Source organism: Mus caroli, unplaced genomic scaffold, assembly GCF_978045245.1.
Source record: "Mus caroli unplaced genomic scaffold, Mus_caroli_1 scaffold_3, whole genome shotgun sequence".
Classification (NCBI taxonomy): Eukaryota; Metazoa; Chordata; class Mammalia; order Rodentia; family Muridae; genus Mus; species Mus caroli.
Window position 1 is genome coordinate 153,914,413 of NW_028227258.1, and position 25,977 is coordinate 153,940,389.

Sequence of the window (25,977 nt, forward strand, 5' to 3'; positions counted from 1 at the left end):
CATAGCCCGAGCTTTGGGGAAGTTTAATGAGCACCGAGGAGGTTGGGTAAGCACAACCCAAGATACTTCCAATGCAGATATAACCTTTACAAATCGGACCTTCTGGCAGAAGGCAATTTGGGTTAATGGTACATTTCTACCACCTAACTTTTCAGACAAAGAACGTCCCCACCAACCAAAAATAGCTCCTCATTGTAGCTTGGAAGATGAAGGGTTGATACTGCCTTGGTCTGATTGTCAATCCTCCATCACTCGTTGGGCAGATCAGAGTAAAACGTTTTCCTTTTCTCCAAACATGATAGATGACACAGAGAAGGAATTTGTTATGAAAAAGGGACTTTTCATACAGGACTTTACAATGCATCCCTTTCACAAGTGGGTGCTTTGTGGAGTCAATGGCAGTTGTACAGAACTCAATCCTTTGATCTTTATCCAGGGAGGAGCAGTTGGAAAGGCTTCTTTTACTGGCATCTCAAGATTTGCTCAGTATTGGGGAATACATGCTGCCTCCCTAGACTCTTATGGATATACTAATACCAGTGTAGAGATCACTGGGTTCAATAAAACTTTGGTAAACCAGATTAATTATCCATCTACCCCAGTCTGTGTTTACCCCCCTTTCTTGTTTATTCTTTCAAATGATTCATTTGAAGTCTGTTCCAATGATTCTTGTTGGATTTCTCAATGTTGGGATGTAATAAAGAACACCCGTGCCATGGTGGCACGGATCCCATGTTGGATCCCTGTTCCGGTGGAAACACCCTCCACCTTATCTCTGTTTCGACAAAAGAGAGATTTTGGCATTACTGCTGTCGTGATCATTGCAATTTCACCCAGTGCAGCTGCTGCTATAGCTGCAGAGTACGCTATGGCTAGTATGGTTCAATCAGGCACAAAATTAAATCAGCTTTCAGCAGATCTGGCTGATGCCATCACTGTCCAAACTTCTGCTAGTACCAAGTTAAAGGGAGGGCTGATGATTTTGAATCAGCGCCTTGACCTGGCGGAGGAAAAGATAGGCATTCTATACCAGATGGCCCAGTTGGGTTGTGAAAGAAAACTGGAAGCTCTGTGTATTACCAGTGTCCAATATGAAAGTTTTACTTATGCAGCTAATCTGTCTAGACAGCTTTCCTTGTATCTTGCAGGAAATTGGTCCAAGGGATTCGATGAGACTCTTGAGGCCCTGAGGGTGGCAGTTTTAAAGATCAACTCAACGCGAGTGGACCTGTCATTGACAGAGGGCCTCTCCTCCTGGATTTTATCTGCATTTTCTTATTTTATGGAATGGGTGGGGGTGGTTTTATTTGATGTTGCCACCTGCTGTGGACTTCTGTTCATGCTCTGGATGGTTTGCAAGCTCAGAACCCAACAAACAAATGACAAGGTTGTGATAGCTCAAGCACTTGCTGCCATTGAGCAAGGGGCCTCCCCCGAAATCTGGCTATCTATGCTCAAAAATTAGTTGACATTGGTGGCTGGCCTCTTTTGTAGAGTTCGCCCTAGGTCATTTAGTAGTTACTGTCACATAGCACTGTGGTATCCAGGGACGGGCAACTTTCCTCATGCACAGATCAACCTAAGACATGGGGCCTGGTAGTGATAGGGTTACCCTATGACAGGAAAGGCTGTGACATTGGAGGAACGACCTAAGACAGGAGCCAAGCAGATGGGCATAATTACACAGACCTAGTCCAGCCTCAATTTAATAAAATAAAAAGGGGGAGATCTGGAGAGCCATGCCGTGAGCAATCGCCATTATAAGATGGCGCTGGCCTCCACTGTGCGTAACTAGTAAACAAGCCTTGTACGCAGGTGTGAGAGTGAACTCACTCCTAGTCACTGCCCATTCTCAGGGCATAGTAATGGGGTCATGGGCGAGCAACGAATCAGGAGCTGTCATGCCACATCAGGTGCTGAAACGTCACGCTGCGGGCTATATAAGCGACTCCATTTTCTGGGGTCGGGGTCTTCCTGAGAAGTAAGCAATAAAGCTTTGCTGCAGAAGATTCCGGTTGTCCTGAGTGTGTTTCTGCCGGCGGGAACAAAAGCTCGGGATACTTCTTGAGCTTCATGTGGTCTATGAATTGTATCTTGGGTATTCTGAGCTTTGGGACTAATACCCACTTATCAGTAAGTGCATGGTATGACTGGGTTACCTCACTCAGGATATTTTCTAGTTCCATCCATTAGCCTAAGAATTTCATGAAGTCATTGTTTTTAATAGCTGAGTAGTACTCCATTGTGTAAATGTACCATATTTTCTGTATCCATTCCTCTGTTGAGGGGCATCTGGGTTCTTCCCAGCTCTGAATATTATAAATAAGGCTGCTTTGAGCATAGTGAAGCATATGTCCTTATTTCATGTTGGAGCATCATCTGGGTATATGCCCAGGAATGGTATTAGTGGGTCTTCAAGTAATACTATCTTCAATTTTCTAAGGAACCACCAGACTGATTTCCAGAGTGGTTGTAACAGCTTGCAATCCCACCAGCAATGGAGAAGTGTTCCTCCTTGTCCACATCCTTACCAGCATCTGCTGTCACCTGAGTTTTTGATCTTAGCCATTCTGAATAGTGTGAAGTACAATCTCAGGGTTGTTTTGATTTGTATTTCTGGGATGCCTAAGGATGTTGAGCATTTCTTTAGGTGATTCTTGGTCACTCAAGAGTTCCTCAGATGAGATTTCTCTGGTTAGCTCTGTATACCATTTTTAATACGGTTACTTGGTTCTCTGGAGTCTAACTTGAGTTCTTTTTATATGTTGGATATTAGCCCCCTATTGGATGTAGGGTTGGTAAAGATCTTTCCCCAATCTGTTGGTTGCCATTTTGTCCTATTGACAGTGTCCTATTTTCAGGTATTTAGTTTACCTAACTCATTTATTGGGGTGTGTGTGTGTGTGTGTGCATGCATGTGTGTACTCATACACACATATGCACAGCAGGGGTTCCAATCACTGGTCTACATGCCCAGCGTCCTAACTCATTTCCCCCATATGTCTCAGTTCCAGAATACACAAAATATCTGCATGACTCCCTTAAAATGAGACACGTTTCTAGCCATCTGTGTGACTAAGGTCTTTATTTATAATCAGTTCATTCTATTTATTTATCCATGAATTAATATCAAACTATCTGAATGACTTTTAACTTCATGCATCATTCACAATATGTTTTTGCCTTGTCCTGTTTAGTTTTACACCAAAAGCCATGAAGCATTTGAAAGTTCTATTAAGATTGCATATTAATTTAGTCATTCACACAGAAAGGTTTAGAAAATAAATTTTTGGTATTAAATATTCCATTTTATGAAAAGTGTATAATATATTTACTTATATATTCTTCATTATCATTGAAAGTTTAAATTTTCAAAAAATTTTCAGGGTCTTAAAACTGACTCCCATGTGACTTAAATTTGTATATTCAAGTGGAATTTTTATAAAAATTATATTTTATGTTTATTGCTGAGAAAAAGATTATAATAAGTTCTAATATACTAATCTATATTCAGAAAATATACCAAATATTATGTTATTTACTTAAAAATTGGTCTCTTCAGTATATAGACACATATAAAATAACATTTTTATACTTTCATGCCACATGTCTGTATATTCCTCCAAGAACAATTTTGAGTCTGTAAATCTGCTATTTTTCTAAGAAAAACTATGTCGGCTACCTTGGACTGTTATGATCATAATTATCACCACGTGAGATGTTAGAATGTTAAAAAGGCAACGAGAATGATCTTGCTTCTGTGAGCCAGCAGTCACTTAAGAAAAACTGCATTTCCTAGTTTGAAATTTCTGCTCCTGCTGGTTTAGTATTTTTTCTCTTTTGGTCACTTGTCTGGATATTAAATTTTATACTATATGGTACACACATTTTTAACAGTATATTAATCTCACTCACAACCTTGATTCAAAATACAAGAAGATATACATGTTTAAACCTATTTACGTATCACAGTAAATCCACATTTAGGTTCATATGTGATATTTGATATGTATGCATCAAGACCCCAGATGATATAAACAGCATTTATTCTATAATCTAGCTGGGAGCATAGTAATTCATCTATTTCACTATGTTCACATCTTACTTATACAAACATTTATATAGCAGATGCATATATAGCCAATGATCTCAAAAGGAGGATCCAAGGTAATTCTGATGGGCGGACAAGTGTGAGCTTTGAACCTATGCCTGCATTACCTCAGAATTTTGAACAACTGGGAATGCTAGACCATTGAGACAAAGCAGCCCTTACTACAAACACAGCCCAAGTTTGTAGTAAATCATAGGATATCATTTTCTTGGTCTGCAGTGAAATACACCATGAAGTTATTCCCCATTTACAATAAGGACATTACTTAAGTTGTTCATTATGTTACCCAGGGTCTTCATCATGAAGCTCCCTGGAACAAGTTTTAAGGCCTACAGACTAAGTACACTTTTTCAGAGAAAACGTACCTTTTTATTTATTTTTTTATTAGGTATGTTCCTTGTTTACATTTCCAATGCTATCCCAAACGTCCCCCATACCCACCCCTACCCACCCACTCCCCCTTTTTGGCCCTGGCGTTCCCCTGTACTGGGGCATATAAATTTTGCAAGTCCAAAGGGCCTCTCTTTCCAGTGATGGCTGACTAGGCCATCTTTTGATACATATGCAGCTAGAAACAAGAGCTCCGGGGTACTGGTTAGTTCATATTGTTGTTCCACATATAGGGTTGCAGTTCCCTTTAGCTCCTTGGGTACTTTCTCTAGCTACTCCATTGGGGTTCGTGTGACCCATCCAATAGCTGACTGTGAGCATCCACTTCTGTGTTTGCTAGGCCCCGGCATAGTCTCACGAGAGACAGCTATATCTGGGTCCTTACAGCAAAATCTTGCTAGTGAATGCAATGGTGTCAGCGTTTGGAAGCTGATTATGGGATGGATCCCTGGATATGGCATTCACTAGATGGTCCATCCTTTCGTCATAGCTCCAAATTTTGTCTCTGTAACTCCTTCCATGGGTGTTTTGTTCCCATTTCTAGGAAGGGGCAAAGTGTCGGTCTTCGTTCTTCTTGAGTTTCATGCGTTTAGCAAATTGTATCTTATATCTTGTGTATCCTAAGTTTCTGGGCTAATATCCACTTATCAGTGAGTACATATTGTGCGAGTTCCTTTGTGATTGGGTTACCTCACTCAGGATGATGCCCTCCAGGTCCATCCATTTGCCTAGGAATTTCATAAATTCATTCTTTTTAATAGCTGAGTAGTACTCCATTGTGTAAATGTACCACATTTTCTGTATCCATTCCTCTGTTGAGGGGTATCTGGGTTCTTTCCAGCTTCTGGCTATTATAAATAAGGCTGCTATGAACATAGTGGAGCATGTGTCCTTCTTACCGGTTGGGACATCTTTTGGATATATGCCCAGGAGAGGTATTGCAGGATCCTCACTTAGTACTATGTCCAATTTTCTGAGGAACCGCCAGACTGATTTCCAGAGTGGTTGTATAAGCTTGCAATCCCACCAACAATTTCTCCACATCCTTGCCAGCATCTGCTGTCACCTGAATTTTTGATCTTAGCCATTCTGACTGGTGTGAGGTGGAATCTCAGGGTTGTTTTGAGTTGCATTTCCCTGATGATTAAGGATGTTGAACATTTTTTCAGGTGCTTCTCTGCCATTCGGTATTCCTCAGGTGAGAATTCTTTGTTCAGCTCTGAGCCCCATTTTTTAATGGGGTTATTCGATTTTCTGGAGCCCACCTTCTTGAGTTCTTTATATATATTGGATATTAGCCCCCTATCCGATTTGGGATAGGTAAAGATTCTTTCCCAACCTGTTGGTGGTCTTTTTGTCTTATTGACCATGTCTTTTGCCTTGCAGAAGCTTTGCAGTTTCATGAGGTCCCATTTGTCTATTCTCGATCTTACAGCACAAGCCATTGCTGTTGTATTCAGGAATTTTTCCCCTGTACCCATATCTTCGAGGCTTTTCCCTACTTTCTCCTCTATAAGTTTCAGTGTCTCTGGTTTTATGTGGAGTTCCTTAATCCACTTAGATTTGACCTCAGTACAAGGAGATAGGAATGGATCAATTCTCATTCTTCTACAGGATAACCGCCAGTTGTTCCAGCACCATTTGTTGAAAATGCTGTCTTTTTGCCACTGGATGGTTTTTGCTCCCTTGTCAAAGATCAAGTGACCACAGGTGTGTGGGTTCATCTCTGGGTCTTCAATTCTGTTCCATTGGTCTACTTGTTTGTCACTATACCAGTACCATGCAGTTTTTATCACAATTGCTCTGTAGTACGGCTTTAGGTCAGGCATGGTGATTCCACCAGAGGTTCTTTTATCCTTGAGAAGAGTTTTTGCTATCCTAGGTTTTTTGTTATTCCAGATGAATCTGCCGATTGCCCTTTCTAATTCGTTGAAGAATTGAGTTGGAATTTTGATGAGGATTGAATTGAATCTGTAGATTGCTTTTGGCAAGATAGCCATTTTTACTATATTGATCCTCCCAATCCATGAGCATGGGAGATATTTCCATCTTCTGAGATCTTCTTTAATTTCTTTCTTCAGAGACTTGAAGTTCTTATCATACAGATCTTTCACTTCCTTAGTTAGAGTCACACCAAGGTATTTTATATTATTTGTGACTATTGAGAAGGGTGTTGTTTCCCTAATTTCTTTCTCAGCCTGTTTATTCTTTGTGTAGAGAAAGGCCATTGACTTGTTTGAGTTAATTTTATATCCAGCTACTTCATTGAAGCTGTTTATCAGGCTTAGGAGTTCTCTGGTGGAATTTTTAGGGTCATTTATATATACTATTGTCATCAAGAACACTATCCCAACAGCCATTGTTTGCTCAGTACTACACATTTCAGAATCGAGTTTATAACTCATGGCTCATGCGTGCACAGGGTCTCATGACACATCTCTTATGGACAATCTTGCTACTTTGAACTTATCTTTTACTTCTCATTTTTTTCATTTTTCTCCTTATTCTTTCATTCAAAAATAATGTTGATGTTTCTCGTGCAAGTGTGTGTGTGAAACACATTGTTTTTTCAGGATAGACTTCAATGTCAAAATGTGGAAATGACAATAGTGATATTCATATGGTCTATCTACAGTTGATACTGTGTTTGAGATTTAAACATGCAAGAAAAAAATATAAAAGTAAACAAATCCAGTAACCTTGAACAAGAAGTATATGACTGTTTACAATTCAAAGTGTAACAAAACGGTATTCATGCCTCAACATTTTCTACTCAATTTGAAAAACATGTTGAGTTCTATGATTTAAAAAATCGAATTATATGCAGCACATTATCTATTTTTCATTCTAATTATTAGGTTAGCAGAACTAAACATACCTGGCTGCATAGCTGTCGGTCAAAGTCTTTCTTTTGTTGGTAAGCACCCCTGCCACAGAATTTCTTGCCAAACTAGGAGGTGTGATATTTCTAGCCTTGGTGTTAGCTCTGCAAATGGAAAGGACAGTGTGATGAGAAAGCACTTCATGAAGCAAAATGTGTTGATTTATCTTTTTACATTAGTAGATAGAAAAACACAAGCTGCAGAAATTCAACAGAATTACTTCCAAGTAATTGTTTTTAGTCTGGAAACAAGGAGAATGAGTGACCAGTAATGGTGACTCCATAACATCAGCTTTATAAAGTACCACACAGACAGAGCATGACTGATGCCTCACAGCTGCCTTCTAAAGCCTAGTTAAAAAGCCTCATTCATAAGGCTCTCAACACAGACACTGGCATCTGTTGATAGACAGCTCCTAAGTAAATGTTACACAAGTATTATTGCTATCCCAAAAAATACAGGATATATTTAAAATAAGAAAATGTGCTTGCTACTTCACATAGTATTTATTTTCTGAAAGTGACGAAAAATAAATTACTAAAAATTTGATTTGATTTCACCACCTGCACAGACTGAACTATCTGAAATAAGGGAGATTATTTTCAAGTCACATTATGAAACTTTAGGAATCAAAGAAACATATACATCTATAATATGATACAACATTACTATGAAAAGTTATGGAATTTACATATTTATATTAAAATTAGCTTTGTAATAGCAATAGTAAAAATAATGGTAACTTGAGTTTCCTCACTGGTAAATTGGTCAACATTCTAGAAAGGTTCTAAGATGTAAACTCCTATGAGAATGCAGCATGTTGATTACACTACTACTTTTGTTAACCTTCAATACTTAACTACTATCCCCTAAACACATTTCTGTACTGCATGACTAAGTTATTTACTTCTAACAAATAATTTCATGCTGGCTGAGACAGTTGAGGCAGAAAGCACTTAAGTAACCTTACCAAGGTGACTCCATGTATGCCGCAGAATCAAGACTCGGAAAGCCAGTATGACATCAGTCCCTGCCTCTTCTTTTAGGACTAAGTTTATTTATTTGCAAGCAAGCAAAAAGCAAGAAAAAAGAACCCTACAAACTCTTTAAAGTTTCCCAATCTTTGGGTGAAATTCTTCCTACTCTATTTACATGGTAAATGCAGAAGTAGTTAAATAACTACTTTCAAAATATATGGTAGTAGCTATCCTTCAAAAACTTACTACACTAACTATACTGATATCATCCCCTCTCACCATGACATCTTCTTTGTTTCTGAGATATTGTATAAATATACTGTATCACATGTCCATCTTGGAGGACCTGTGTTTTAGAGACTGTGCAATCTGTAATGCTATTTATTATGTGGCTAGATTAGTACTTGAACTTTTACACTACAACTCCCACATTCAACACTCAATTGTTCTGAATAGTCAGTTCAGCAAAAAGTAAGCAACCCTACAGGCATTTATGAGATACCTGTGACTTCTTCAAATGGTCCCAAGTCTGTATGAGGTTTATTCTACTCTACTTTTGTAAAGTAGAACTAGAATTATGTCATACGTTTCTAAGTTAATATCTCTCTTTAAGAAATCGTCAGGGGAGCATTCAAACAGGGGCTGTGCTCTTTTACTTTTCTTTTCAAACTCTCTACAGGTATTGTGAGACAGATCATCACCTTAATATACTAAGATACATAAATAAAAATATATTTTTAAATATATCAAATTTAAATGATTAAAATTAAAGAAACATATGGGTTATCAGACTAAACATCTATGATATTGTATGGCTATTTTTCTAACATCTTCTAAGACAAGAGCCATTCTGAAAAGAGTAGAAAGAACTAATTCTGCTGATCAGTTCTTAACATGTTGCTCAAATACTCAAAATATTTTTCTTCCCAGTCTCAACCTAGTTAAGTATTCATACTACATGTCTATGTGAATTTTACATGTTATGGCTCAACCATATAAGAAAGTAGATTAACTATGAAATTACACTTCATCTTTTTCATAGACAATTTCCCCTGACACATGCATCAATTTCAAGGCTCAGAACACACTATCTTCCTTCCACAAATGACCACTAACTACAAAGATGCAACCATGCTATGTTATAATCTTTCCCTGTAACTGTTTCATTGCATGCCTAGTTAAATTTATCATTATATTTCATGATGATAAGAAGGATGCACTGTTAACCTTGTTAATGATAAATTTAAAAATGTAAAAAATATTCATTTGTTACATCCTAATTTCATCACTGAAAAATGAGGACTAAAACTGATAGATATTATAAGCCCAAATCTCTGAATCATGAAATCTCATGCTACAAGGAGTTTCAAGAATGATTCCAACTGCCAGTTTTCTTGACCAGGAGGCCAGAAGAGATGTATATCATATCTCTTCTGGGTCATCAGGTGGAATTTACAGACCCTAAAGGATCTTCTTCTCCTAGCTATAGCTCATCTTCTGCTTCACTATATAACTCGGTCTCCACATTTCTTTATAAGGTTACTACTCCTAAAAAATCTTTACATTCATAAAAATGACTTTTGAAAGTGACTGTCACAATTCCAGCCAAATGTTAACATTAAACAGAATAAAAACATGATTGAGATTAATTTTAATAGAAACTCTTAATAATTATAAAAATATTTTATGGGTTTGAAGCCAATTTAGCACTAAAACAGCTTTAAATGGTTAAGATAAGATTATTTTTACATAGAAGGTAAGAAAATTACAGTATTCTATAACATAGATCCTATAAGAACTATCTGATAAAGGCTAACCAAACTGCATCATGAGTACTTACTTGCGAACAGGTACTAGCTCATGTCTTTTGAAGGCACTGTTTGACTTTGTATCACTGCCATACAACCTTTGCACATATCTTCCAGTTCGAAGTGGAGGGCCTAACTTGTCCATCTTACTATCAAAATATATAAAGGTGTACCCATAAGGAAACTGCTACTGTTGCTTGCTTCTAAAGAATCATGTAGACATAAGGATTATTTTTCTTCAAAAAAAGACATTCTGATTCACTAGAAATTCACCCTCTTCCCTTAATAACCTGACTGACAAGACAAAACACTAGCCACAGATCTGAGTACATATAGTGCCATCATTAGGACATTCAGGCCACCCTGCCACTTTCTACGCAGATTCAATGCCATATTTATCCTGAGTAGGGAATAAATCAGAAAAGTATGTTTTGCATGAAGCTAGAAGAAACTTCATGCTTTTATTCACAAATAATTTTCATTTTCGCTGATCTCTATTATTTTTCTTTGATTTTCCTTGCATTTAAAAGTGTAGTAACTAAATGTGGAGTGCTTGTCTATTTACCTTATCTCACCCTCAAATAAGGAAAGAGTTTATTTCTGAAATATATGTAGTGAAAAGGCAAGCCATGATCTGTACTTTAAAAGACATGGTCATTCTAAATGTCACAGGAAAGACATTATAACCACACCATTGTGAAACCTTTTTAAACATAAAGTATGCAATATCTCCATCTAGTGGACATTCGTGCTAACTGCGGGTCTGTTGGAGACTTCATATTCCAATCATCTACCATCAACAAATACCAATTCACAAGAGAGAATAGGAAAATTAACAAATTAGAAAAACTATCTCAAATTGCTGGTAAGAAACATGCCATCTGTAACATTAAAAACATATTTTTAAGCTAGGTGTGGTAGTGTAATGCCTTTAGTCCTATCACTGTGAATTTTAGCCCTGTCTAGTCTACATAGTGAGTTCTAAGACATATAAAACTGCACAGTGAGATCCAGTCTCAAATGTATGTGTGTAAACACGTACAAACACCCAAACACACCCTATATATACACATTATACATACACATCTATATACATACATTAAATACACACACATCTATATACATACATTATACACACACATCTATATACACATACACAAATATATATATATACATTATACACACACATCTATATACATACACTATATGCACACACTTCTATATACATATTATGCACACATACATTCTTTTAAAGACATATCTGCTCATCCAATTGTGCTTTAATGTTTTTCTCATTAAGTTACTCAGTAAGCCTTAGGGACACAACCTGATGTGTTAGACACTACAACTTTCAGAAAACAGAGTAACAAACAAAAGAGTGGAGTTCTTAAAGAGGTTAGTAGCCAAAAAGAATTTGATTATTAGTCCAAATTGTAAGGGCCTCTCCGGAGGAATGTTACAGTCATTTGCTGTTCTTTGTCTATGTAGTCAAACTTGGTGTCCACAGTATGTATGTAGTAGTGTGCACATTACAAACAGCCTTTAGTCAATGTTTTAAACATTATTTCTACACATCTTTGAGATTAAATTTATCTTTAATTTTAAAAGATTAGAGAATCCAACAACTTCAAATTCTAATTAGTCCTATCTTTCTTTGAACTGTTAAATGTTAAATAATTATTAAAGCAATACTGTCACAGACACTACTTTTAAAATGCATCTGTGGGTTATGAATAAGAAATAAAATCTGTTTCAGAGAAATAGTTACTAAAATCATATTTTAAGAAAATTTCAGTTTAGCATACTTAAATGCTTTAATCCACAGCACCACACAGAATAAACATGAACTTTAACTAAAAACAGACTGTTTAATTATGGTAACAAAGATTTAAATCCTACATGTGAATTGACAAACAAAAAGAGATGCATAGGCTCATAGAACACAATCCAGGTAGTTCTCTAAGATGAATGCCTCCTTCAATACACATAGAGAGCCCAGGGTACGTTCACACTGTGAAAACTATGTGAAGGGGAGGCCCAGGGACAGTTCCTGCCAGACATGTGAGTTACATTCAACCCACTGTAATATACATTTAAAAACCCTATATAAAGGTTTACATACTGACTGATTACATTTTAGGCAAAACATTAATTCAAGTGTTTCTTAGACCAAATTTTAGTAAATTTTATTGGGGCTAAAATAAAATATATGTTCTGCTACAATCTCCTATTGTTAGGTTGTATACACAAACTAAAATTTATAAATGTCAATTAATTATCAAGATTTTTTACAGCACTGTTTGGAGTTTTCGAAATCTTCATAGCTGAATGGCTACGTTATGGAATACTTGGTAATAATCTTAACCTATTTCTGGCTTGAAGTAAGTTTCAACCTAAGAAAAGCTCCATGGTATAAGGATATAAAGATATAAAGAATAAGTCCACTGACAAGCTTCCCTGTTAATGAAGAGTCTTTAACTACAGAAAGCAGCACAGATTGCTGCATAATCAAAAGAGGATTTCTGGAATCATACTGGAAAATTTTACCAGGTAGCATCTGTTACTTTGTGGATCTCTACATTTTATGAATCTCTGTATAGTTAGGGGTATTCTATGTCATATTCTATGACATTTAAAGCTCTAGAATGACTGTGTGTGTGTGTGAGTGTGTGTGTGTGTGTGTGTGTGTGTGTGAGTGTGTGTGAGTGTGTGCATGCATGTGTGTGTGTGTGTGTGCATGCATGTGTGTGTGTGTGCATGCTGGTGTGCGTGTGTGTGTGCATGCATGTGTGTGTGTGTGTGTGCATGCGGGTGTGTGTGTGTGAGTGTGTGTGTGCATGCGTGTGTGTGTGCATGCAGGTGTGTGTGTGTGCATGCGTGTGTGTGTGTGTGTGTGTGCATGTGTGTGTGTGTGTGTGTGCATGCGTGTGTGTGTGTGTGTGTGTGTGTGTGTGTGTGAGTGTGTGCACGCGCGTGTGTGTTCCAATACATGACAGGTAATTCAGTATATCGACTCCACAATAAAACAAAACAAAACAAAACAAAAACCACCCTAACCTAATAGCTTCAATCATTTAAAAATGCTAGGTTCATAATGCCAGAATATTATTCTACAAAAGAAAAAGGGTTTTGGGTTGGTGAGTTGCTCAGCAGGTAAAGTTGCTTTCAGCTAAGCCTGATGACCTGAGTTCAAACCCCAGGACGCACATGGAGAGAAAAAGAACACCTATTGCCCACAAGTTGCCCCATGATTTCCACCTGTATTCCTTGGCATACATATCCACACACAAAATGAATAGATGTCAAAGAAAAAATTAAAGGAACATGTTTCTATCATATAAAATCTAGTGACATTTCTTACTAATTTAAAACAATAATATATTGATAATCAAATTCAATTTTTTACTAGAAGATGTTCTCCAGGGTTAGGGGGCTGGTGGCTCAGTCAGAAAAGTGCTGCACAAGAAAGAGGAGAAAGCGAGTTTGTATCCCCAGAAACCATGTACAAAACTGAGCATCATCCTGTATCATCCTGTGCGTTAGTACCAGGGATGCCAGGAGGATCTCAGCTCTGGCTAGCCATGCTAGCAGAATTGATGAACTAGCGTTCCAATGATAAATCCTGGTTGAAAACATGAGGAGATAAAGCCAGTCAATGCTGACCCCAGGCCTCCACACACACGCACACATTAACATGCGCATGTCCCCAGACACTCAGAGATGTTCTTTACATGTACTCTGCAGCTCTACTTTTTACCCCATCTACTATGATCAACTATAAACAGGTTTATGTTTTTACAGTAACTGAAGTAAATTACTGAAGACAGTAATTTAGCTATTGGAAAGGATACGTTTGGTATATATTTAAAATTACAAACATTTAAGTAAGCAGTGCTTGCAAGAATACAGCTGTGTCAGTTTGTGATCTTATTCAAATGCCACAGAATTTAATAACTCAGTGTTGTATCATATTTCTGAAAATTTCCCAGGCTAAATAAAACTAAATTTTAGAATTAGGATGAAAAATCTATTTGAATATTTTGTTTTTTAAAAAACTATAGAAATAACCACAGGTTATCTAGAGCTTAATTATCAAACGTAAGACTTTTTCCAAGTACAAACTTTAAAATGTGATGATACCAATGTATGATTCATAAGACTAGACTACATGAGTAAAGTGAACTATGCTAAATGCTATAAACAATGCTTGAAACAGCTGTAGGATCATGAAGTGCTAACACTTATCAAGCTCAGATGATTCTCAGTCCCTTCAATGTTACAACTAACCAAATACCTCAATCCAAGTCAATGCATAACTGGAAAACATCACTGCCAGGCAAACTTTAAGAAAGTCTTTTACAGAACCACTGTTCTATGAGTCTGGTTTATAGATGAAATTTTTAACTTACTGATTAATTAGTTTTACCATCATTCCATAAAAACACTAGACATCTTTTTTCCTTCAATTAGATCACCATGGTGTTTACACTTAAAGACAACAATAAAATGAATCGCTGCTCTAAACATTCTAATACAGAAATGGTAGCTGGCACCCTATAGATAGCTGTTGACTGCTTCTATGTAACAGGAGAATAGTAATCTCCAATTAATACTATAATGCAGAAAATATATTGACTAGAAGCAAACAATGACTCTGGTTCCAGGAGAAGGGCCTTCTATACAGACAATGGGAATCTGAACATATATGACTGCCAACTTAGTATGTTATGGGCCATCCTAAGTGTTAAATTTCATGGAATACTTGGAAAAGCATATTTTCAAAATCTTTGCCTGTTAGTAAAACATATTTTCTCTTTGGGATCATATAAGTCAGGTTTTTGATCAGGCTTCTTAAATTAGTTATGAAAGTCTTTATAAACACAGTCACAAAGAGTTGTCAGAGAGACATACTCATGGTTGCACACTTACTTAGTGGCACAGTAGAACACAAGTGCCCCACTGTCTACCTCCATAATCGGTGTGTTCCCACTCACCCCTGTGCTTGCTCTCTCTGTCTCCTGGGTGTGGTGTTTGCATACATATGCATGTGGTTTTTGTTTGGATGGTGGGTTTTTTTGTTTTGTTTTGATGGTGGTTTTTTTTTTTGGAGGTGGGGGATGTGTGACCTGCATGTATGAAGTTGGTATCAGGAATCAGCCTTGTTCTTTATTCACTGAAGCAAGATCTCTCAATCAAACCCTGAGTTAGTTGGTAAAGCTCATCTTGCTAGCTGGCTGAATCAGGTGACTTTGACACCACGTTTCAGGGCTGGAGACACAGGCAGACCGCTATGTCCACTCAGTGCTGCAAGGCTTCTAGGTCCAGAACCCTCAACCTTGTGCTTGTACAGCAAGTGTTTTAATTACTGAGCTATCTACCCAGGCCCAAAATTCCTTTTTTGAAAAATTCTATCAGCCAGCTTTCTGTGCACAGTTTACTTAAAGTTTGCCATACCACTTACTCCAACCAAAGAGAAAGTCATCAGTTAAACACAAGTATTGAAAAATACTGCCTCCTAATTTATGATTAGCAATACCTAAAACACTAAAAGGACTATAACCTAACTAAAAACAATTCTCTTTGTTATGGTAAAAAGGTTTTGATTTAGCTTTTGTGCCTATGCAATACTACATAGTGAGTTGACCAGTAGAAAAGAAAAAAAAAGAAATGAGTACTGTTTTTATTAACCACCAGAAGATAAGTAAGGAAAGGCATGTCACTCCTGGTACACTCTGTCAGTATTTTGTTAGTTTTTTATTCTTTCTGCTCTGTGGTCTTGCTCATTTGTTTATTTTGCTGATCCTGAGGACTGACCCTAAGGCCTTGAACATGCCACGCAATTATCCCACCACTAACCGACATAGTCATCTCACTCAACTCTGTGTGTGTATACAGATATGTGATATGTGTGTGTATGTGTATACATACTGGTGTGTCTGAATGCAGGTGCATATGTGCCATGGGGCACATGTGAAGGGAAGAGAATAGTGTCAGGAATCAGTCGTCATCTCTACCTTTTTTTTGGCACTGGTCTCTTGCTTTCTGCTATTAGATCAGGCTAGCAGGTCTGTGAGCTTCCAGAGATTCTGCTGTTCTGCCTCCCACAGCCCCAGCAGAAGGCTAGCATTCAGTTACTGCACTATCATGCCTGATGTCGCATGGGTCCTGAAGATTTGAGCACAGGTATTCATGCTTACATGCCAAATGTGTTCTCCACAGAGGCCTCTCCCCAGAGGCCAAGACTTTGTATATCTTGGATGTCCTATGCTGTCTGAATTGAGTGGGGACAAAAGGCTAACCACAACTGACAAATATTCCACTGTAAATTTTCTTCATGAAAGTAAGTGACTATGAGTCAAAGATAAAGTATTCGTGAAAATTATGTGTTATGTTTCCTTAACCAACTGCATATCTAAAAAACACAAAATCTTCTGGTTTTGTTTTCTTTATTGTCTTTGTAATTTTGTAATTTATTAACAGAGGAAAGTAAATCTCTGAAAGTAAGTGTTTAGATAATAAAATGGCTAATTTTATCAAGTTTTCCAACATTATAATGGATTGTTGAAAGTAGAAGCGATTTCACTAAAAGCCATCTATATAGAATACAGCATATGAAAACTACAATTATTAGTAAATAATAATTTACTGATAAGTCCATATACGCTGTCAACACAGAATATAACATAATTTTAGTTTACTTCAGACAATACAGGCATACTACAGAAATTTTTCTCATAGCAAAATCATTATATATACATCTCTATGTACATTATTCCATCAAAACTATACATTTAGTAATTTTTATGCATTAGAATAAAAATATTTGACTATTTTCTAGTCAAGGAGATCTCACTCAGCACACCTAACTTTTCCTAAAAGTTACACAGCTTTAACTGCATATGTGAGTTCCTCCATGACTACAAAGGACTTAATTAAGTATACTCCTCAAAATACTAGTCATTACTAAACCTTCAATATTACATGTTATTTCCTTAGAGACAGCAAAATAAAACTGTTCACACACACACACACACACACACACACACACACACACACATTAGGATCTTGATGAAGAGCACCTATACTTTTCTGAAACAGTTTTACTGGGATTTTAACAGTGTCACTTAATGTCTCTTCAGCAGAGGAGCCGAGCAAGGACAAACAGAAAGCACTGCAGGCTGTAAACACAGCACTGAGCACTGCAGGACGGACTTACCCTGCCTGGGGGGCTGCTATTGCTCTATGAGAAGGAGATAAGGTCTGAGGTTTGTTTCCCAAAGGACTGTTAACTGCAGATGCTTTACCCGTGGGCACACCTTATAATAAAAAGGCAACAGTTTTTTTAACAATAGTATGAAAGAAAATTCACATAAAACAGAGTCTCTAACAAGGAAAATAGTTCCTTAGTACCTATAGTTATAAAATAAAGAATTTAAAACTATTAGTAAGGAATGCATCCAGTTCTTGCTCTTTATAACATCTCACTTTAGTGGTTTCCTCTTTAAACTGTTAGTACCTGTCTTATTGGACAGTTTCAAGTACACATACAAAAAATGTGTGAAAACATTGTGGCCTTTCAAGTAATAAAGAAAGGACCTTGGCTGTAGTTGCTATTCAAAGTTACTTCTATTTTACCCAGAAATAACTACTAAGCTAAATTTCTTATGTATAACTTTTTTAATAATCTAAAATAGACCACTTTTGGCATATCCTTATCAACTAGCATGGCTTTCTTTGCTTGTCTGGTTAATTGGTCACATGGAATCTCATTACCTACAATTGTTTTGCTAGTAGTACTTGGCTGTGGTAGTCGGGACGATCCTGATGACGTACTTCCAGGAGGATTTGATTTTTTAAGCGGAGACGGCTTATACTAAAATAATGAAAATTTAAAAAAAATTCAACATCATTTTGACATTAAGGGATACAAACTAGTAATTCAACTCATAATCCCTAATGCTTGGCGTTTATTTGGTTTGTTTCACATGAAGAAAAGGCTACAGAGATGATGATGACAGTTGTACAGCATTATGAATGAATTTAATAATGATGATATATACTTAAATCCAGTGAAGCGAAATATTTATAAACGTACAAAGTATTCTAGTACAGAAATCAAAACAAGTTTATTGTTGACAAAAATGTTTCCATAGACCAACTCTTCTATAAAAACCATAAATATCTCAGGAAACTATGAAAAGAAGTTTACAGTTCCATGAAAACCATTTTAAAAGCACTGAACATTAGAGTAGGAGAGAAGAAGCTCCCATGGTTGCCCATCCGAGACTGTAGCAACTGCCTGCTAGCACATAATCAGACTTCTAAATAAAAGTCATTCAGCCACACTGATACCACGCAACTAAACTTGGAATGTTTCCAGACAGATGGCATCAAAGCAGCACCAGAAAGGCACTGAGTGCAGAGCCTGTCTTGTACTTATCACAAACGATAAGGTAGGGGAAAATTAGCCATGTGTCTGTGTGAAAGCTGAAGCAGCAGCAAGAAAGACCTAACACTACTTCCCAAGAATAGCTATATTTCACGTATATGTTTAAATATTCAACCAACCTAGTGTGCTTTTGAAACAGCATTAAAAACAAAAGGAACTAAATAATTAGACTATAAAAACTAGTGTCTAGACTGGCAAAAGCATATTTAAGTTGAAGAAAAAAAAAGAAAACATGTAAGCAAAACTAAAATGCTTAAATTGAAGTGACTATTTTCTTATCAGATATAATACACTTAAAATCAGCAGGAATAAAAAGACATTTTAAAGAATAATAAAGGGCACTATATATTACGGATTACAAATGCAGGCATCATTACAATCTAAGAAAATTTCCAAGTATGTGATATATAAGTGTCAAAATTAGCATGAGAAACAGAAAATACTATAATTAAAGCTAAAGATTTTTATCAAATTTCCTTCTGTACTCATGAGAGAATAAAAAGAAAAGTCAGTAAGAGTCAGTCACTTCCATCTCACTCAGCACACAGCCACGCAGTGCAGGGGTAATGAAGCCCACACCAAAGGAAGACTGCATGCACAGTGACAGAGCACACTTTAATAGCATAAACACTTTGGCAAATATATCCCTGCACTAAAATAGTATGAAAAAATAAGCAGTAATATATCTAGAACACTCTAATGATCTGAAAATAAATATGGATATTCATTTGAAATGAACTATGAGTAAACATTAACAATTAGAATGTATTTTAAACTAAAATCATTATAAGATGTAATTAAAGTGATACTAGGAAAAGGAATAAAATACCCTTTAAATACATTAATTTGTACTATTTTTTTCTCAACTTGTCACTTGAATTTTGTACCAAAGCCCTTAGAAATAACACATCCATTTTGACTGATTAAAAATCTATAGTTCAGTGTTAGTAATAATAAACATAAAAATATGAATCTCAAACAGACACATTCTCACAAATGTATAGAAATGTTTCAAGCTGTCCATTTACCTGTGGCCGCGAAGCTGGCTTTCCTTTAGAGTCAGTAGAAAATTTGCCCTTGTTACTAATCCGTGCTGCCTGTTCTTTACAAAAGTTTATATGTCTGTCGGCTGCGTTCTCATTGAATCTCCTCTGGCAATATGGACACTGAATGTAATCTAAAGCATAGCAAAGGAGAAGCAAAGGCAGTGACAGAATACGGCTAATGGGCTGGAAGACTCTTTAAGGTCATGAGTTCAAGCTGAGAAATATACATAATGGCACTGGATAGGCAGGAGGTCCAAGCCCACACAGCATCCAACTTGGTTGACCTAAACTTTGTAAGGCTATTTAAGGAAAAGTCCAAGAAGTCAGTATCTCAGTCACTCTGAGAAAAACTGAAGAAAAAAGTAAATAAAAGTGTCAGTAGAAAAGAAAAAGAAAACAAATATTTGTTTTCATTATGGACATAAATTTTATGGTATCTAAACAGTAAAAACATATTAAAATATAAACTGAGATCAGATTAAATCAGATTAAAATCTTTTTAAAAATAAAATCAAGAAATAGGTAAGCAGACTACCAAGAAACTTGTTTTCTAAAGGGAGGAAATGGCAGCAGTAGCTTAAAAATCAAAACTTCACTGACATAACTCAAATTTCAGAAAAAAATCCTACTTTTTAATGGGACAGTCTAAAAAGCACCCAAAAACAAAATGTATGGCAAGTCCAAAACCTTATAGAATTCCTACAGCCCAGGCTGCCCCGACAAACTGGCAACTTCCATTCCTAAAGGGGATATGGAAAGTACAGACATGGTACAGATCTTTGCAAGACCAAGGGCCTCTCCTTCCAATGATGGCCGACTAGGCCATCTTCTGCTACATATGCAGCTAGAGATATGAGCTCTGGGGGTACTGGTTAGTTCATATTGTTGTTCCACCTATAGGGTTGCCGACCCCTTTAGCTCCTTGGTTACTTTCTCTAGCTCCTCCATTGGGGGCCCTGGGTTCCATCCAATAGCTGACTGTGAGCATCCACTTCTGTGTTTGCCAGGCACTGCCATAGCCTCACAAGAGACAGCTATATCAGGGTCCTTTCAGCAAAATCTTGCTGGCATATGCAATAGTGTCTGTGTTTGGTGGCTGATTATGGGATGGATCTCCGGGTGGGACGGTCACTGGATGGTCCTTCCTTCCATCTCAGCTCCAAACTTTGTCTCTGTAGCTCCCTCTATGGGTATTTTCATTGCCCATTTTTAAAAATAAAGGTTTTTATTCTTGTTATTGTTTGGGATCTAACTTTATCCACTCATTGACATATTACGTACGGCTTATGACAAGGAAAAGCTAAATAGTCCCATAAGTAGTCTTAGCAATAGACGATACTTAAAATTCTTACAACTTGGCCTTTTACTAAAATAGCTGGCAAGTGTCTCCTCTAGAATAAAATGTTTTAAATAATCACATACAGGTTTGCTAAAAAATATTCCTTTTTGAAGTAATTCCAATCTACAGCACCAATTCTATTTCAATGTGGCTGGCTATTTACGTTAAAATAACAACCTGTTAAGGACATTCTAATAGCCAATAGCAAAATGTCAATCCTATTATTTCAAGTCTATCTTAGTGTTTCATATGGATTGCTATAATGTTTTTACTTTCATAATAATAAACAGTACAATTTCTGGTTTCCCAGTAGAAACTGTAGCAAAACATTGTTTTGAAAACGTCATTTGAGTAACTGGTTATACACAAGAGGTTCAGAATTACTTACATAGTTTAGAAATGTCCTAACTTTCTTTTCAGGGAAGATACTAAAGAACCAAGCAACATGACTATTTGAATCCTAATGAATGTATAAGAGCATAACTGAGTTTCTATATATCAATATTTTATAATTGAAAACACTAAGCTTATGTTTCAATAAAATCATTGTGCTGAGAAGCAGTGTGTTTTTATGCTCCGTAAAGCTGCATCTGTAGACCTAGATTCTCCGGTTATAACCATTACATTGATACAAAGTATTAATATAATAAAGTATTAATACATTAATACAACAACTATGTGTCATTAGGTTTCTTGATAAAAGATTATTTCATATAAACTTAAAAACTAGATTGCACTCTCCTTTGCGCACATGGACATTTCTGTCCACAGTGCTGTACACACCTGGGTCGTAAGAGGGTGGAGGAGGAGGAGGCAGCTTGCCGCCCTCCTTGAGAGCCTGATCCAGGCCTTTGGCTGCTCTGATGGTGGCAATGAACTCCTCATGCTTTCGTCTCCAATTCGACGGCTTCTTTGGTGGTTCTGGCTATAAACGAGGAAGAAGTAACATCAAAGTATACTTTTTAATATACTGAAACAAAAGTTCAGGTAAAGACATATTGTTTTAAATGTTCTCTTAACAGGAATCCACCAGTGATCTTTGCCAAATTAAAAACTGGCACATTGTGTGCAACTTTTAAATAAAATTTTCCTCAAGGCCGATCGATGCTGGTAAAGCCTGCTCTACAGGCACGTCTATAGGTAATATCTGTGCTTGCACTTCAGATTCGGTTTTGTGCTCCTGTCTGTACATATGATGAATGTACCGAATCGGAACGGTTTGAACTGCTGGAGAGGTGGAGACCAGTGCTGAGGACTTCAACTGGGTTTTCTTTGATGAATGAGACTGAAGACTCACTCACCTGCTCAGAAGCCATCTGGGTTTATTCTGTGAGCAGCCCATACTCCTAGGCAACCTCTTGCCTGACTTTTACTCTTTCAGGAATAATTCTTCTAGGTAGTGAAGAAAGAATCCTTTTTTTGCACAATTCCTGTGGATCTTCAGTTATTTTAAAACTATTAACTAATTTACTATTTTCTATTGGGTTTTGGCTTTGTTTTTTGAATTTTATTTCTATTTTATTCATTGTGTGCTGCATGCATTTGGCATAGAATATGACATGAGTTCAGTTTGTTTAAAAGAAATTTAACAAAGGTCATGCCATTGTGTCTGTATGCTAACTTCCTACTCCACCCTACCCCACTACAGAGAGAAACAACCATCATAAGTTAAGCAATGAGTGTAAATCTATTCTTCATTTCCCCTTTCACTTCATTGCTTCGATGGTCCTTGTGTTAGCATTTTAAATATTAAAACTTTATGGTATATGTGATATGTGACAGGATAATTTTAGTTTATGGCCACTGAAGTCTTAGTCTTATACGTGCACTTTTCTGTATCATCTCATAATTGGCTTGTCATTAAAAAAACTATTAATTTAACTAGAAAAATGGAACATTTCATTCATAAATAATTTAGGGAATCTAATTTTCTTCATTTATGCTCTTAGTATTCCAAGTATTCTTCATAGAAGATTTGTACTTTGACTGCAAAATGTATTCATAAGTAACCTAACATCTTGTGTTTTTCATCTATATAAGATTTTTTATGACTTGTTTTAAGAAATAATCTATTAAGTATATCAACCCTAACAATATTTATACATTTTCTATAAATGTTGCTTTTATTTCTTCAGGTGGAGGGATGAGATAAAATCTGTACCCAAGCGCTGTGAATATCTGGCTTGGGCTGAGCCCAGAGCTTTTCTTTCTCTATTCTAACTATCCCTAGGCCGAGGTCTGGAAGCTTCTAGACTCAGCACAATCTAATTTTCCAAGATTACTGATTCAATCTCACTTCCTTTGGCTTCTGTGTAAACTGCTTTGCTTAGCCTCATACTAACTTTGGTAATATGTTCTAATCTCTGGCTCATTTTTGTCTTCACCTGTGTCTACCTTATTCTCTCTGCCACCTGTCTTTGCAAAACTGTTACGCTAAAACTACTAAAACTACCACACACACACACCTCTCTCCCTGTGTTGCTCCAAAGTAGCCTCTCCTTTCTGTGCAGTTCTCAAGAGCTGGGCAGACCCTAGCTCTGATTCATTCTGTCAAATCTTCCTCTGATTCATCACATTGTCTGCTCCTCAGTTAGAGGCCACTTTCAGATATGGCTGTTTCCGTCTACAAACTAAACTTACCTTCATTGTGAGGGATTAAAGGTTTATACTATAGCATGTCTATATTTGGGCAAGATCATACTGTAATGCAGTGTGTGCCTGCATTCCAGCCAGTTTACACAAACCTGGAAGGTCTTTGGATGTGATCCTTTGTCAGAGCAGTCATGTTACTGAATTAAAACTCCTCTATAATTTCCCCTTTTTTAATTTGTCTTACTGTCCATTATAATTTTTCAGTCGATTCCCTTGAGTTCTCTAGGTATGTCATAATTCCCAATATGCACAAAGTGTTACTTTATTTCTTTAATCATACCAGCTGGAGTCTTATGTGCTAGATGTAACTGAATCCAGCCCTGACTTGTAAATCTACCATCTCTGTCATTTTCCCACTAAACATGATGCTGGCTTACATTAATTAGTCCTAATTACATTCTTAGTGCATTTATTTTTAAATTAAGAATATGCATTTAATCACCGTCAAAAGACACTTATTTAAAAATACAAATCCAAAACTAAACAATAAGAACTAAAATCCTAATTGCCAGGCCTAGACTGGTCGTACAGCATGTGTGTAGGCCTGGTCTAGTCAAGTGTAGTTCTTTTTTTTTTTTTTTGGTTTTTTTGAGACAGGGTTTTTCTGGATACCCCTGGCTGTCCTGGAACTCACTTTGTAGACCAGGCTGGCCTCGAACTCAGAAATCCACCTGCCTCTGCCTCCCGAGTGCTGGGATTAAAGGCTCGAGCCACCACACCCGGCTTCAAGTGTAGTTCTTACACCTCATCCAATAAGCTTCTTTTTATAACAGGTGGAGACTCTTAGAGAGGTCCACGCTGCAGAGAATACATGACTACAGTGGTCAACCCCAACTGATACAACTGTAAGCCAACCTGCTACACATAAGGCTCAAGAAAAAAAATCACACAAAAGGGGACAGAGAGATTATAAAAGCCAGAAGAACAGGACACCTGGTACAAAATAGTGACCTCTAAACATAACAGGAAAATTGCACATATGAAATCTAAACAATATGCTTGCCTGGAGAAGACTAGCATAATGAGAATACCAGTTGACATATGAAAGTATATGGAAAAAAGCCCTTGGTTAGGAGCTTCAGGTGGTCCATGGCTCCTGGGAAAGGAAGAATACATTTTCTCTAGGAATGATCTATTCCTGAATTACATACACAGTATATGTACACACACACACACACACGTGTATGCACAACCCCACGTATCATCCCTGGACACATGTACATATTAATAATGCTAAATGGATCCAATAGGTTGTACATACACATGTGTATGTGTGCATATGGTGTGCATATAATAAAGACAGGGGAGGAAGGTTGAACCAGGAGTGCTGTGTATACAGTGCTCATATATGAAGTTCTCAAACTCTCCTACTAATTAAAAATAGCTATGATGGATAGTTCTTACATAAAAGATATAGAAAAAGTTCTTATGTTCCAGCTAACTGGTAATAACATTTATCTGTTCTGTAGTATTACTCATCTAATGACAAGGTGTGCTGGTCTTTTCTATGTGTTTTCCTTACAGACTGATCTTTGTATCAGTGACAGCTAACAGTGTTTCTATTATTTATCACTGAATGAAGATGGTTTTCCTGGTGTGCTGTATCATGGTCCATGAATGAACTATTTGAGCAGATTTCTGAGACCTTGTGAGAAAACTACAACTAAAAGGACAGAGTCTTGTAGTTTCTGTTCTCCTACAACTTTGGTTGTTCTGGAATGTGGCTTCCATGCAGGAATGGGTTTTACTTTAGATTACCTATCATCTTACCGATGGTCACTTAGATGATGATTTGAACCAGGGGTTCCCCTCCTGACTCTACAAAGCCTAAAGTAATATAACCTTTCCCTGTGACTATATACAACTTGAACTCAAAGTCAACTTTGCTCACATGACCTTGCTTAACCCTCAGAATACAAATTGTCTGATGTCCTGAATAAAGTTGGCTATTGCATGAGGCTTTAATTGACTCAGCTTCAGTTCTGCTCTCCCAAGCTCATGCCGCCAACTAGAGTAGCAACATTGGAGGAGCTACTGGGAGGCTGAGGGATGAGGAGAGGAAAAGGCCTGGAAGACTGCTAGGTTGCAGGGAACAGCCCTTAGCGTCTTCCTTGGGAGGAACAGACTGTTTCTTATAAATCAGGCCCTGTGCGACCGCAAGTACCTGCCGCTTACACTTCTCTGGGAAACAGGAAACTACTAATGGGATCTCTGTTCAAACAACCACTTTAAAAACTTAGTTAACCCTCTTCCCTTCAGGAAGGGCTCTGAAAACCTCTAGCACAGCTGTCTATCCCCACTCCTCACTTGTTCAACTTTAGCC

At 37.1% G+C, this 25,977-nt stretch overlaps 1 protein-coding gene across 2 annotated transcripts in view; it reads right to left on the reverse strand.

The window, feature by feature from the left end:
- Positions 1 to 25,977, reverse strand: part of Zc2hc1a (zinc finger C2HC-type containing 1A) — a 51,054-nt gene that overhangs the window by 9,521 nt on the left and 15,556 nt on the right. Inside the window, exons 4-9 of one of the 2 annotated variants that reach the window (XM_029475486.2) lie at positions 21,786 to 21,927; positions 19,646 to 19,794; positions 17,942 to 18,041; positions 17,385 to 17,484; positions 10,201 to 10,317; positions 7,380 to 7,487 (exon numbers count right to left, since the gene is read on the reverse strand). In XM_029475486.2, coding sequence (XP_029331346.1) covers positions 7,380 to 7,487; positions 10,201 to 10,317; positions 17,385 to 17,484; positions 17,942 to 18,041; positions 19,646 to 19,794; positions 21,786 to 21,927 — 716 coding nt within the window. The remainder of the gene's footprint in view (positions 1 to 7,379; positions 7,488 to 10,200; positions 10,318 to 17,384; positions 17,485 to 17,941; positions 18,042 to 19,645; positions 19,795 to 21,785; positions 21,928 to 25,977) is intronic. The other variant, XM_021158705.3, reaches the window with a different exon arrangement.